Source organism: Hippopotamus amphibius, chromosome X, assembly GCF_030028045.1.
Source record: "Hippopotamus amphibius kiboko isolate mHipAmp2 chromosome X, mHipAmp2.hap2, whole genome shotgun sequence".
Lineage (NCBI taxonomy): Eukaryota > Metazoa > Chordata > Mammalia > Artiodactyla > Hippopotamidae > Hippopotamus > Hippopotamus amphibius.
This window is the reverse complement of record NC_080203.1, coordinates 128,615,796-128,631,228: the sequence shown is the minus strand read 5'-3', so window position 1 is coordinate 128,631,228 and position 15,433 is coordinate 128,615,796. Positions and strand designations below refer to the sequence as shown.

The 15,433-nt window shown below is 38.3% G+C and overlaps 1 protein-coding gene across 9 annotated transcripts in view; it reads right to left on the bottom strand.

The window, feature by feature from the left end:
• Positions 1–15,433, bottom strand: part of MID1 (midline 1) — a 371,359-nt gene that overhangs the window by 76,100 nt on the left and 279,826 nt on the right. For all 9 annotated transcript variants that reach the window (XR_009050264.1, XM_057718033.1, XM_057718040.1 and 6 more), the window contains one exon: positions 2,712–2,807. Coding sequence is in view for 8 of the 9 variants with exons in the window: in XM_057718033.1 (XP_057574016.1) it covers positions 2,712–2,807 (96 nt within the window). In the remaining variant the exon portion in view is untranslated. The remainder of the gene's footprint in view (positions 1–2,711; positions 2,808–15,433) is intronic.

Genomic DNA, 15,433 nt, shown 5'->3' with positions numbered 1-15,433 from the left:
CACTTTCTGTTCCAAAAGAATGAACTCCTGGCTTTGTGTACATACACTCTTCATTTTTCCATCCCCATGCCTTGGTTTGCCCTGCAGCAGTGCCTCTCCCATCTCTATAGGCCCGAATGTTACACACCCTTGAAGGCAGGCTCAGATCGTGCACTACCTCCCCCAGTTGGAAATTTCTCACTCTTCTGAAATTCCAAAGTATATAATCCCCACCTCTCTATGGCAATTCGTTTTTCTATTTTGTATTGCTCTTTCATCTTAGTTGAGATTGTAAGCTCCGTATGGGCAGGACCCTTTCCACCCAGTACAGGGCAACACACACACAGAGCGTGCTCCACACGCACTAATGGAATGAACTAGTGTGACTGCTTCACAAACCATAGTAATCTCAGGCAAAAGTTGGTCCCCTCACCCAGAAATATGTGTTTAGTGAACACAGCTCACAGATCAACAGTGTCCAGAATAGGAAGAGCAGAAAGTCAGGCTAAGCTAAATTATCCACATCTTGGAAATATGACATCTTTTGGTGTCATACTAGAGCACGCTCCATGAAGCCGGCCTAAGGAAGGGTCATCTGACTCTCAGGGCTGTGATGTAACAGAGTTTGACTTTCTATCTACTATTGCTGAGGACTTAGTCTCTGCAAAGTTAAATGTTAACTTAGAGAAAATTGATGGTATGCAACTTATTTTGCTCAAATGTAATGATTTTATTGCCCCTTAGGTCACCAACCAGTTTTGCATTGAATTTAGCTATCTTATTCTAGCTTTCTTCTCCCCTTACTACCCCCTCAACCCCCATGTTTGTACGTATCAGTTTCTGATACGAATCCTCCTTTAAGCCAGCTTTATCGTCTCGCTTGTTCCTTCATCAAAGATTAAATAAATTTCGAGGCAGACTCGTTTGATTATTATATGAGATTGAGATGCTCAATTTTTTAAAATTATTCTTTGAGAATATGAATAACTACGAATAAGGGAACACGTAAAAATAGGTACAGCTGGTATCATTTTTTTTTACTTATAATTAATTTTCTTTGATTTTTATCTAGAATCCATTTCCTAAATACCAAATTTATTCACCCATACACATTTCTTTCCATTCCGAAGGACTTATACAGAAATAACAACAGTGAATGGAGTGAATATTCTGTACTCTTTGTCTAGAATAACTTCAGCTGGCATGCATGTATCTATTTGAAAGTCTGCTACAATCAATTCACTAATAGCTTTATTTAAAAAGCCTCTATGTCAACTAAATATCTAATCTTCTGAAATAAAAATAGAATCTGCTTGTAAATTTTGTGAATGACACATCCATCTATCATGTGAAATTACTGAACATTACAGCCTGTCATTTTACATGTTAGGATGAACAGCATTTTGTAAGTTCAAGCCATACTAATATTGCATTAGGAGCAAGACAGTTCTGAAATCACTAAAGGCCATAATAGAAACCAGACACTAATGCTATGAGAAGTAACTAGCTGAAATTGAATGAAATAATCACCCAATCCATAAAGCATTTGTAAGATTTCGCCATAAAACACAGGTAATTTTTCTTTCTTTTTTTTTTTAACTGAAGAGAATTCTTTCTTATGGTCCTAAACATCAAATGCTATCACGTCCTAAAAATAAAATATAGGACATGGATCATTTTTTTGTTCATCCACTTAATTCTATAATACACATCCACTTCACCCTATAATAATGAAAGCATTATGCTTGTTCACTATTACTTACAATGTTGTTTAATCAACAAGGCTCCAAATGCTCCCTCGAAAGATCACTGCCAAAAGCGAATCTGTTCTAAGCAGAGGGTTAGAAAGATCTGGGTTCGGCAACTTGCCCTTGCTGTCAGTGCTGCCTGCATGCTCCTGACTTAATCCCAAAATGCTGTGGTTGTGGTCAATTTCATGGAAACATATCTGACAACCAAGAAGTATTCAATACACACGTGTAGTGGGATGAATTGTATCCCCCCCCCAAGAAAAGGTATGTCCAAGTCCTAATCCCCAGTATCTGTAAATATGACGTTATTTGGAAATGGGGTCTTTACAGATGGAATCAAGTTAAAGTGAGTTCATACTGGAGTAGGGTGGAGCCTAATCCAATGACAGGTGTCCTTGTAAAAAGAAGATTTGGTCACAGAGACACACAGGGAGGCCATGTAATGGCAGAGGCCAACATTAGAGTGATGTGGCCGCAAGCTAAGGAATGCCAAGGATTAACTGCATCCACTAGGAGGTGGGAAGAGGCATGAAAGGGCGCTCCCCAAGAGCCTTCTCTTGCCCACATCTTGATTTTGGACTTCCAGCTTTCAGAACAGCAAAAGAATCAATGTCTGTGTTTTATGCGATCCAAGTTTGCAGTGATTTGTTACAGCAGCTCTCAGAAACTAATACAACACCTTTTAAGTAGTGCTTTTTGGGGCTGTTCTTTGTAAAGGTGATTCAAATCTACAAGATTAGGAATGCTAAGGAAAGCTGTATCAAGGAGAGCTGTGACAGGAGTAGGGGCAGAGCAAAGCAGTGGACGGGGAGAGATTCTCGAAGGTTCTAATTCCTTCTAATTTCATCCATCTTAGATATCTGGCTTTCTGTAAAACAACTAATTTTAAGAAGATTCCCACTGAAGAAGTATAAAAGGTGAGGGTATAAAAACCATGATCAAGCAGTTTTCATATGAAAAATAGCACACAGAGATACTCACCTCAACATGTTGACATGTTTGGATGAGTTTAGCCAAAAGTGTCTCCAGTTCCGTGTTCCTCTTAATTAGGTTGGTGAGGTTACTCTCTAAGTTTTGCTGTTCAAAAAAAAAAGAGAAAAAATATTATTCTGCATACTTTTAATACTTTAGTATACACAAAATTACTCATACTCAAGAATATGGATACATTTTAAAGAAATCTCGAAATCTATGCAATTTCAAGTACTTATAGATTTAAACTGGATTTTGAAAAGCCACATGTAAATGATTATTTTAAAAATGTTCAAAGCTCATTCTCTTTTTGTTCCTGCTTCTTGCATGGCATATTTCACTGAATAGTCATAGGTTATTTTCAGGTTGTGAACCAGGGAGAAAAGAGGTAACTGGCTTTCTAACTCCTTTACCTGAATCAGAAATGGCAATAATAGAAGGAATATATTCCCACATCAAATCAACTACTGTTGGATTTTTAGAATTTATCATCTTATGGGCAGGTGGAGGTCAACCCATTGGAAGAAGGTCTGAACTATCCAGCTATTGCTGACACTATGGTCATTTATAGGCATTTATAAGAAGTCCTCGTCATACACATTTATGCATAGTACCTTTCATTGTACATGCTTCTGTTCTTTGCCTATCAACCTATCAATGCCAGATCAAATTTCCTTGAATGCTACATTTTTCATATCACTATCCTCCTTAAGAATCTAGAATTATTCCCTATTCCTTTAGAATATCAATTTTTTTGAAATTTATTTTACTGAACATTGATTTACAATGTTAATTTCTCTGCCACGTGTGGGACATACTCCACCATATTTCCCCTCAGATCCCCACTGCCCCCTAGCTCTTCCCCCTCTCATTTCTGCATTTCCTTTCATTTCTGGTCCTTGGAGACTTTCCACTTGTGTTTAAGCTTGGTTATTATTCCTTAAAGTCCATTTTTAAATATTTTATCTGTAATGCTCATGTGCTCAGAATTCAGAGGGAGGTCTTGGGCATTATTTCATCTGGACTGGAAGACAAACAGGAAATCTTCCATTTCAACTTTGAGACACTTAAAGGGTCTCAAATATAAATATTTTAAGGGAGAAAAAGAATCGTTTCTCCCTTGAAGGATGGTATACCACAAAAAGTCAGAGAATGAGCTAAACAGAGTGATTTAGGTGCAACTTAACTGATCTCATGTTTTCATCAAAGAAAACCTTGCTTTCAGAGCTCTTTACCACTACCACCACAATAGTCGAATGTTTTTCTACTGTTGGAATTAAATGAATTGCAACCACTCTATGGTCCGAGACTAGAGAAGGATTTCGAGGCCTTCCATTATTCAGTGTCGCTGACTTAGATGTGATTACTTTATGGTATATTTGTCAACTTCTTTTTGTATGTTCATCTTAGGGAATCCTTTTACTTTTCTTTTTGGCTGACCCTTCAGAGCGGGAAATTTCTAGGGAAATACATCATGAAACTGTTCAACTGTCGTAGGTATGACTTTTAAAGCTAGTCAGCAAGAGATCCAAATAAATATCATCTAACACATTTAGACTTTACAAACATCTGCTTGCTTTCCCCTCCCTTTATTAAGGACACGTCATGTATAAAATCTGTTTTTAATCAACTAATATGCAGACTAAAGCCTGTGGTTTAAACACATTGACCTATCTAGATCCTTTGGGGTTATTCAAATTTAAATAGTACAAGTGTTGCTGGAGTCCGCAAAGAATTACTGAGTCACTTAGAAGTATAATAAAGGGAAATGAAGCTGAGAGAGAGACTTGTTTCCAAGAGGTACCAAAGGGACTGACAATACTTTTCAAGAGAGCCCGGGTAATGGGAAGGTAACCAAATCCAGTCCTCAATGAACCATGCATCCATAAGCTTCCACTACAGGGACTTCTATGGAGTTTTCCCGAATTTAACTGTATCACTAACATCCTGTGTGGCAGTCAGCAGGTCCTATAACCTCTTGATTTTGACTGTGCTTTGTGCAAAAGAGAGAGAATATTTTTTGGCATCAGAGTCTCGGGACTGAAGTGCATATAAGTATCCACTTCCCTATGGATATCTAAGGAATTCTACAGAGTACTCCCCCCAAAGTTTTAGTTTCCTGTTCTCACCTCGAAAACTTCAATTTATTTCCATCTCCTTATAGAGCTGAACTTTGTAGAAGTCCAAGGAGTCACACATGAGTGGCCACACATGTAGAATGAGGAGCCTGGGGCTTACGACCCCAATTAAATTCTCCAGGACAAATGACCCTTGGGCTCAGTTTTCCCTTCCATAATGTATAAAAACAATAAATGCACCCAGTTATGCTCTCGTTCAGTTCAGAGGAGAAAATGAACACATACACCAGGAACTATACAAATGCTTATTGAAATCATGAATTCTAGGATGAAACATTGTTTGGTGTCAGTACCAGACACTACGGGGGTCCAACCTCATGCCTCTGGCTTCATCATTCTCAAGCTTTCTGGCGGCTTTTCGCAGCAAGCACCTGTTCCTTTCAGTTCCAGGGCTTTCTCTGGCCCCAGGCAGGAAAGGCTGGGGTGCTGGGGAGAAGGGAGGCTGATGCCCCTAGAAGCAGCCCTCAATCAGCAACCATTGGCAGTCGGTGGCTGAACGGCCCAGCTTCCTCACCTCTGGGGTGGGGCTGGGGGTGGGGGGGTGGGGCTGGGGGTGGGGGGTGGGGCGGGCTCGCACTCTGAGTCAGGTTTCAGAAGATCTCCTAGAGTGCCTCACTGGGAGGAGTCCAGTGCCTACAGCAACCACCTGCTCCTGACCACGTCCTCTTTCCACTTCCTTTCCTTCTCTGTTCCGCCTCCCCTCTCCCTTCCAGATGCTTCCTGGATCGCCTCCCAATTCGAATTCTTAATTAGGGTCTTCTGGGAGAACTCAACTAAAACTTTTTCCATAGACATCCTAATCCATTAGTTTTGCATATTCCTTCTTATGAGGCATAGCCACATTAACAGAAGATTGCACTGCTTCTGAAAGATATTTGCAATTACAAGAGTTTTTCTCTTCCCTCTTTCTAACCTTTTCTACAGATCACGTAGCCTCCAGATTCCAGGCTCTAAACCAGCACTGTCATTAGAAATACAATGTGAGCCACAAATGGGAATCACATTTAAAATTTTCTAATTGTCTTATTTTTTTTTAATTGAAAAGAAACAGGTAAAATTAAATAAAGGTCATTATCAATTGGAAAAAAAAGAAACAGGTAAAATTAATTTCAACAATACATTTGACTTAATTTCCAAAATATTATTTTAACATGTAATCAATATTTTAAAACCGATGAGCTCTTTTACATTCTTTTTCTTTTTACTAAGTCTTTGGCATCTGTTGTGTGTGTTTTACACATATAACATACCTTGATTCACACCAGCCACATTTCAAATACTTAGCTGCTACATGCAGCTTGTGGCTACATTATTGGACAGCCCAGCATCAGAGTCTAGAACAGGGGTCAGCAAAGTTTTTCTGCAAAGGGCCAGGTAGTAAATAGTTTAGGCTTCATTGGCCATATGTTCTCTGCCACAGCTACTCGATTCTGCTGCTGTTTTATAAAGAAAGTGGCCATAGACAATATGTAAACAGGTGGGCAGGGCTGTGTGCCAATAAAACTTTATTTACAAAAACAGGTGGTGAGGGAGATTTGGCCTATAGGCCAAGCTCCTTCCTGGGCCCGGGTACATGCTCTTCCCTCCAGAATGCATCTGCATGGCAGGAAATAATTCTAATACCACGGAGATGGCATAACAAAACCATAGTATATATTGAGTACCTGCTGTATACCCATCACAGCTTGGTCCCTTCCCATTATAAATCCTCAAATATTCATTGTGGGAACAATTGGCATGGAAAACCGAATATTCATTGGAGAACACTTCTGAAATTGAACGTAGTAAAGCAACAAACTAGTAAGTTCATTTAACATCTACTATAGATTCTTAAAACAGCACTGTCTACCCTTTATGGCTTTTCTCATTGGTAGTGTTGAGTATGAACCCAAGAAGAGGGACTTGACAGTTTAGAAGCTTTCTGAAGGGATGCTATACGACTCCATTAGATCATAAGATTTTGGGGAAGGCAAATACTACATTGTTGAATAAACAAGGGTTTACATGAGTAGACAGTCTAGCAATGATCACTGACACATCTATTTCAAATTCTACCTAAAACCAAAGTCAAGTGGTTCCTAGCCTTAATTCATTACCTCTTTCCCTGGCATTTTTTCCATAGTCCTCCTCTTACTCTATGAAGGGAAAGGAAGAGTCTCTGCTGAGAAAGATGAGGCTTTTGTAAGTGTGCAACTATTTGCTGTAATTCAACACGCCCCCTCCCACCATGCCACCACCACCAAAGAAGAGGACTATAAATAATTCCAGATGGTCCTTCTAAAGGTAAAGACGCAATGAGTCAGGTTTTATTTCTTCATGTTAAGAAAAAGATTGGGTACAAGTCAAATCTGTGAAAGACAACGTTGCAAAACATGTGTTGCTTCAGAATGGGGCTCCCCTGCATACTTTTGTGGAAAGGATGACTAATTTTTCCTATAATTTTTGTTTGAACGCATACACTTCTAAGGCATTTTCATGGAGCCGGACTCAACCTCCTGAGTTGATCACTGAACAATCCACGACAGGATAGCTGATTTTACAACCCATCTCAACATGAGCCTTTAGGCATGGATACGACACCAGCTGAGAACAGTAAATCCAACTTAACAGATGAGCTTTGTACTTCTAGATATGCTGAGACCCAATCAAATAGCAAGATAAGCAGACAAAAACACCCCTCATTTTAGCCTTTGGAGACCTGTACCTAAGAGTCAGATTGCAGGGAATGAATGACTTGTCACTGAGCCCCACTATGAAAATGTATGCCTGAAACAGGAGATTTCAGTAATTCCTTTCGGGTTTGTCCAGGCCTTAAAGAATGTTTGCTCTTATTCCGAAGTCAACGCTTCAGAATGTCTTTAAAGTATAATATTAAGTCTGGATACCTTTCAAGGCAAACACAGATCTGGCTTGTTCCATTCCATAATACTCAGAGCGACACTCAGGAACTGTGTTCATAGCCCTGACACCCAACACCACCCCTCAAGCACCACCAGGATATGAACACGTCGAGTGCCACCATCCGTATATTTTCTTCTAACAAACTTTAATCACAATCCTTAATATAAAAACACACTCGTATTAACACATGCCACCTGCATAAAAGCACAAATTCTTAACATGTAACTAAACTCTTAAGATGTTTTAATTACGTTGCAGGCATTTAAGGCTCTCTTCAGGTTCAACTCATGACAGACTGCGAATCCGTGTGATTTACGCTGGTTTGATTTTTTAATGCCTTTTTTCATTGGTTATACTAGTTAACATTTCCAGATGCCCTGGCAAGACAGGTCGCCCAGGGAACTTCAAAAACATAATAAAACCCAATCTGCATACAAATTTAAGTCTAGTGTTCCACGGATGACGATTGAAGCCATTTTGATACGCGATACTGTATTTACCCTGTCAGGTTTTATTTGATATTTCTATATTAACACCGCAGACTCTGCACCATATATTTATAAATCCCATCGTCAGGAGTTCAGTGTTTATTATTGTAATCTGGTAGTCAATAATACACAGAGAACAACTTTTAAATACCGTTTACAGCCTAGAAGAGCTTTCAAATGTTAACGGAGATAAACAAATCTCTTAGTATAATTATACTCATTTAGTTGTAATTTTAGCAGATCCAACGACGACTACTTATTTGCAGGTATTAGAGATGTGAGGGCCTTTCTTGTTCACTCCTCATCCCTCGGCCCTATTTCTGCCTGCAGTAAGAGAGCTGAGCAGCTGACCAATAACACGTGTCAGTTTTGAGCATCAACATTGAGTGAAGGGAGATGGACTACTAGGAAGCTTTGAAAGTCTCTAACTTAAAAATAATGATCTCCTGCAAACTAGTGGTTACCAGAGGGGAGAGGGGAGGGGGGAGGGGGGGAAAGGGTAATTATGGGATTATATGAAATCGTGTGTGTGAAACTTTTGAAAACTGTAAAGCACTACAGAATTTAAAGAATTTTTCATCCAATAAAAAAGGAAAATCTCAATTATTAAAACAACTTGATCTCCTAAGAGAAATGTTTTAGAGAAAAAGACTATGACTTTTATCGATGGAACATATGGGAAGCATTTTGTAAGATGACCGCATACAGGTAAGAGCCATGAAGGTGCAATATGGCAGCTGTCCTGCTGTCTTCTCTGCTTACTGCCCGCAGTCAGGTTCTCGAATCCTCCTTAAGCCAGCACTCTGGGCTGCCATAGCAGATCCATGGGGTTGACTCAAGAGAGGTCACCAATCTGCCAGTCAAGAATTATAAAGTGATAATTCAAAAAGACACATGCACCCCAATGTTCACTGCAGCACTATTTACAATAGCCAGGACATGGAAGCAACTGAAATGTTCATCGACACACGAATGGATAAAGAAGATGTGGTGCATGCATACAATGGAATATTACTCAGCCATAAAAAAAGAACAAAACTGGGTCATTTGTAGAGACGTGGATGGACCTAGAGACGGTCATACAGTGTGAAATAAGTCAGAAAGAGAAAAAACAACTATCGTATGTTAATGTATATATATGGAATCTAGAAAAATGGCACAGATCAACCAGTTTGCAAGGCAGAAATAGAGACACAGATGTTGAGAACAAACATATGGACACCAAGGTCGGGGGGAAGCGGGGGTAGGGGGGTGTGTTGGGGTGGGATGAATTGGGAGATTGGGATTGCCATATATACATTACTAATAAGAAAAAAATATCAAATTGTACACTTTAAATATATGCAGTTTATTGTATGTCGATTATATCTCAAAAAATCTTTTTAAAAGGAAAAAAAAGAATCAGATGGTGAAAAGATTATGGGACTATTGGAAAACAGACTAATAGTAGTTAGTTATTTTGCTCAAGTGGAAGCTTTCAAGTTGGGGAAATATTTGATCTCTTAAACCAGGGGTTGGCAAACTACAGCCCACAGGCCAAATCCTGCCCGCTGTTTTTGTATGGCTTACCAGGTAAGAATTGTTTTTACGTTTTTAAATGATTTTTTTTAATCAGAAGAAGGATAAAATTTGTGATACGTGAGAAATATATGAAGTTCAAATTTCTCTGTCCATAAAGGTTCATGGGAACACAGATATTCCCATTCATTGATGGTTTGCCTCTGGTTTTGTGCTATAATGACAAAAGCTGGGTACTGGCCCTTTACAGAAAATTGCTGTCTCCTTGGGAAAAAAAATCTTAAAAAATAATCCACAGCCTTTTTATTAATTAAGACAGAGTATTTTCTCTATCGGTCCAAACCATTTAAAAATTTCAACATAATTCACTTAACGTGAGAGTGTAGGAATATGTCTAAAATTTCGATCATTCAGGTACTCAAAATTCTAAAGGAGAAGATCTTTTTGTTGGCTGCCAAAATAATTTTTAACTCACGAAAGAAAAGAAATAGCATTAAGTCACAGGTAAAATGCAATGTCTGAATAAATTCCTCTGCAACTTTTGTTCAGAGAAGTGGAAGATTCAGACTGGGAAAGAGTAAGAAAGGATCTTAAGTTGGATCAAGGCTGCTATAGCAAGAACATGGTCAAGAGTAAGTAAACAAGGCACTGGGCATATATCTGGAGAAAGCTCTAATTTGAAAAGATATATACACCCCAACGTTCATAGCAGCACTACTCACAATAGCCGAGAAGTGAAAACAACCTAGATGTCCATCGACAGATGAATGGATAAAGAAGATATGGTACATATATACAATGGAATATTACTCAGCCATAAAAAAGAATGGAATAATGCTATTTGCAGCAACATTGGTAAACCTAGAAGTTAGCATACTAAGTGAAGTAAGCTAGACAAAGAAAGACAAATATCATAGGATGTCACTTATACGTGGAATCTAAGATGTGATACAAATGAACTTATTTACAAAACATAAACAGGTTCACAGACATGGACAACAAACTTATGACTACCAAAGGGGAATGTGGGGGGTGGGGGGGGGATAAATTAGGAGTTTGGGATTGGCAGATGCAAGCTACTGTGTATAAAATAAACAAGGACCTGCTCTATAGCACAGGGAACTATATTCAATATCTTGTAATAAACTATAATGGAAAAGAATATGAAAAAGAACACACACACACACACACACAAATAATCACTGTGCTGCACACCAGAAACTAACACAACACTGTAAACTGACTATACTTCAATTTTTAAAAAAGGCACAGGGCTTCCCTTGTGGCACAGTGGTTAAGAATCCGCCTGCCCATGCAGGGGACATGGGTTGGAGCCCTGGTCCAGAAGCAACTAAGCCCACATGCCGTGGAGCAACTAAGCCCGTGCGCCACAACTACCAAGCCTGCTTTCCAGAGCCGGCGAGCCACAACTACTGAGCCCACATGCCACAACTACTGAAGCCTGTGCACCTAGAGCCCGTGCTCCACAAGAGAAGCCACCGCAAGAGGAAGCCTGCACGCAGCAATGAAGACCCAATGCAGCCAATAAATAAAAAATAAAATAAATTAATTTTTAAAAATTCTCATTACAAAAAAAAAAAAAGGCACAGCACAAGGATTAGTCAGTTCTTTCCATTCTGCAAATAAGCGTAAAGCATTGGGTTGTACGTACACCTCCAATGTGGAATTACTCATTGATTGCTGTTTCTGTCAGTTTTCTTTTCCTCATATCTTTTTTCTTAATCATGATATACACCTCAAAGGAGAGCTTAGAGCACTGGATAGTTAATGTCTATAAAATCCCTTGATATTGATGGCTGTCATACACGTTGTTTGTATATGTCACTTCAAGCTTTACTTCCTCCATCACTCAGAGATTGAATAATTTTGATTTTATCCCCTTTCCTCCGTCTTAAATAGATGATGACATTGCCAGATACTCATTAACAAACATGTTCTGGCCTTTCTACTTAAATAGGGTTTTAACTGATACCATCAAACATTTTTACCAGACCTGAATGTCTCATGATGGATGCTTAGCCTTCGATGAATGGAAACACATTTTTCTTTCTTTCTTTCTTTTTTTTACTTTTTTATTTCTAAGATACTGTGAGAAGACCAAATCTTTTTCTTAGCCAGTACCTTACACTCTGAAGATACTTCATGTTGGTTGAAATGAACATATCAAATGTATTTCAAGCTAAAAAACAGTTGAGTCTTTGATCTAATAATTTTGTATACGTAACTATGATTTGCTTTGTTTCTACAGCAATTTTTATTCCCTCAAATTTTTAGGTTTTAGAGGAATATGCCTTTTCTGGACCAGCTGCTGAAGACAAATTAAAATTCAATACATGGTCAGCTTTGCTCTTGAATTTGTGGCATTCCCAAGATGGGTTCATGTTGTTCACAAAAGTCATATCCCCATCTGGGTAGTGCAAAAAGTATTAAAGTCAAGGGAGGTTACAATCTTCAACTAAAAAATATAGAGAGAGAGATTAAAATTCCATTCCATCCAAAGTGGATCTGGTCTGTTAAGAATTTACAAAATCATTGTTATGTAAGAGAATTCCCTATTTGGGACAGCCTAGAGAATCAAAGAAGAATATGAAAGCATGCCATTGTTTCTCAGCCCTGAGTAACCTTCAAAGACAGAACCTTCCTTGGGTTTCAGACATCTGAATCTCAAATTCCTTGAATTCACTGCATCCTTCATCCCTGACTTCACCATCTTTACTCAGCCATTTCCTCTGCTTTCAGTAGGACTGAGGCTGTCTTTGTCCAATCAAAGTGAGTTGACGGAGTCCAAATTAAAGCAACATGAAAGTTATGGAAGGAAGGAAGCAAGGTGACAACCATCCACTGGGTGAGCGGTTCCCACCCTGGTCTGCACTTTGCGATCACCTGGGGGGCTGTACAAATACCACGCTCAGTCTACACCCCCTTCCCAACCAGAGAGTATGAATTACTTAGACTGGGGTGAAGTCCACGGATTGGAATCTTTAAAACTCCTCAGGAGATTCTAATGTGCAACCAAGTGTGAGAACTCCTGTTCAAAACCAGGTTGCCAAGTCGGATTGTGACACAGTGTACAAAAATTAATCGTGTACTTATTTACTAGTTTTACACTTTAAGAGTTATTCAGAATAAAAGGAATATTTTTGTAATGCAGCATATGTACATAATAAGTGCAGGAATAAAATTACATATAGCTACACTAGAACTGTGAATTTATATGAATGTATCATAGGAAACCCCAGGAACTTTACTGAAACAGTGCTCTGCAGGGAACATTATTATTACTGTGAAGAAATTTAGAGGGTTTTTTCCCCCCATTTTGGTGCATTTTATTCCAATATTTTTTCAATATACCCAAAACACAGATATGCACATTTATACAAACGCACATGTGCAAACCACACAAGAAGGCCCATACACACAGTTTTGTGTTCCACATTTTGCATTTAATATTGTCATGAGCATTTCTCATGTAATGGAATTTTATTAATAAAAATATTGAATTTTGTTCAGGATATCGTAATTTGCTTAATCAGTCTCCCTTTTTGTGCCTTTTAGGTTGTTCTGAATCTTTTGCTGTTATAAGTAGTTGTGTGATAAAGTTCCTTGTTTGTAAAATTTCGACCACTTTTGTCTGATTATTTCCTCAGGATTGGTCCCTAGAATTTAGTTACCTAGTCAAGGAGTAGGGATGTTTCAAAAATTTTTGAAACAGATTGGTAAAAAGACTTCAATGAAAAGTTATTTTAACTTATATTTCTGCAAAACAGTGTCCATTACATCACTCTTACTAATTATAAATATTATAAGTAAAAGATCCTTTGGCAATATAAATAGAGCAAAAATAGTGTCTTACTTTGATGTCAATCAGATTTCTGATATTAGTGTGGTCACACACTGTTCATGATTTTCTTGGCTATTTGTATTATTTATTCTAAAAAATTGTCTGCTTGTGATGTCTACCTTTTTTTGGGTAAAGCCTATTAATAATTTAATCAACAATTTCTAAGAACTCTTTGAATTAGGAATAGTAACTTTTTCTTTGCCATACTAGTTGTAAATGATTTTTCCTATTTGCCTTTAAATTTTATTTATGGTGTTCCTAGAAGTACTGAAAGTTTTCTTTTCTATCGCTTTTATGTTTTTAATATCTTTTTACTATCTGAGATACAGTAATTATTCATCCATAAAGAGTTTAAAAAACCCTTTTTTAAAAATACATCTTTATTGGAGTATAATTGCTTTACAATGTTGTGCTAGTTTCTGCTGTACAACAAAGTGACTCAGCTATATGTGTACATATATCCACATATCTCTTCTCTTTTGAGTCTCCCGCCCACCCTATCCCGCCCCTCTAGGTCATCACAAAGAACCGAGCTTATCTCCCTGTGTTATGCAGCAGCTTCCCACTAGCCACCTATTTTACCTTTGGTAGTGTATATATGTCAATGCTACTCTCTCACTACTTCCCAGTTCGCAGCCGCCGCCGCCGGCCCCCCCCCCCCGCCCCCGCCGCCTTGTCTAGAGGTCTTTTTTGACTTGAAAACATAGGGGAATGCTTTGTTGAATCATTCAACTATTCCTAATGTCTAAAACTAATTCCTAATGTCTAAATTGAGGCAGTCACTTCAATTTATACTCTGCAACAGTATTAGAGTTAGTATCATACAAATTTGGTTTGTTGATTTTAACAGTCATTATGTCCCCAGAAATATAAGAGAAGTAGGCTATAGATGTTTATAATTAAAGATTTTTATATGGTAAATTAAAGATTTAGGGAAAAAAATTTAAGGGCTCTGATGACAAAAAAATAGATTCATTCCCCTACCCAGATTCTTTTAAAGGTCAACAGAGGCAACACAACTGCCCTGAAGACTAGAAACTCCTCTGTGGTTTAAAAGGTAAGATGCAAATATCTGAAACTATGAAAACCACAGTGATAACATTTAATTCCTTCCATCTTTGCTTTAGTATTGTTTCTTTGATGGATGGCCACCTGTCTGCTAGTGAAACAAAACAAAACAAACAAACACTGGAGAGTTATTTAATTTGCAGTGCTTTACAACAAATTATTAAGCCATTTTCCCAGAGTTGGTTTGTATTCACATGACTAAAGACAATTTAAGGGTCACTGTATTTTGAAAATGAACTAACTCTCATTTCCCTGGAATATATTTTAATTTACGTATACAATGTTTTGCTAAAAGGAAAGGCAAAGAATAAATGTCACTTAAAAAATGTTTTTAAAGGCAGTTGCTTTTAACCCAGTGAGAGAAAACGGTCCAACATTCAGAGAACTCGAAGGAGACTTGCCAATTATAACAATCATGAATTACAAAGTCTCATCTTGTCCTATCTGTAGAGTCTAGAACAGAGACCAGGAATTCCTGAATCAGCAGCAACAACAGCCTCCCCAGGAAGCTGGTTAGAAAGGCAAATTCTTGGACCTGCTGAATCAGAAACTCTAGAGGTGGGGCCCAGCAACCTGCAGTTTGATAAACCCTTCAGGGGATTCTATGAGTGCTAATGTTTGAGAACCATTTACACGAATGTTGTAACATCCCTCAGTGTGTGTGTGTCTGGGCAGGGAGGTGGTTAAAAATTTTAAAGACAGGAAAAGCTACAGGTAAGTGATTCCTGTGCTGCTCTTCCCATCTTTCCTTTCTCA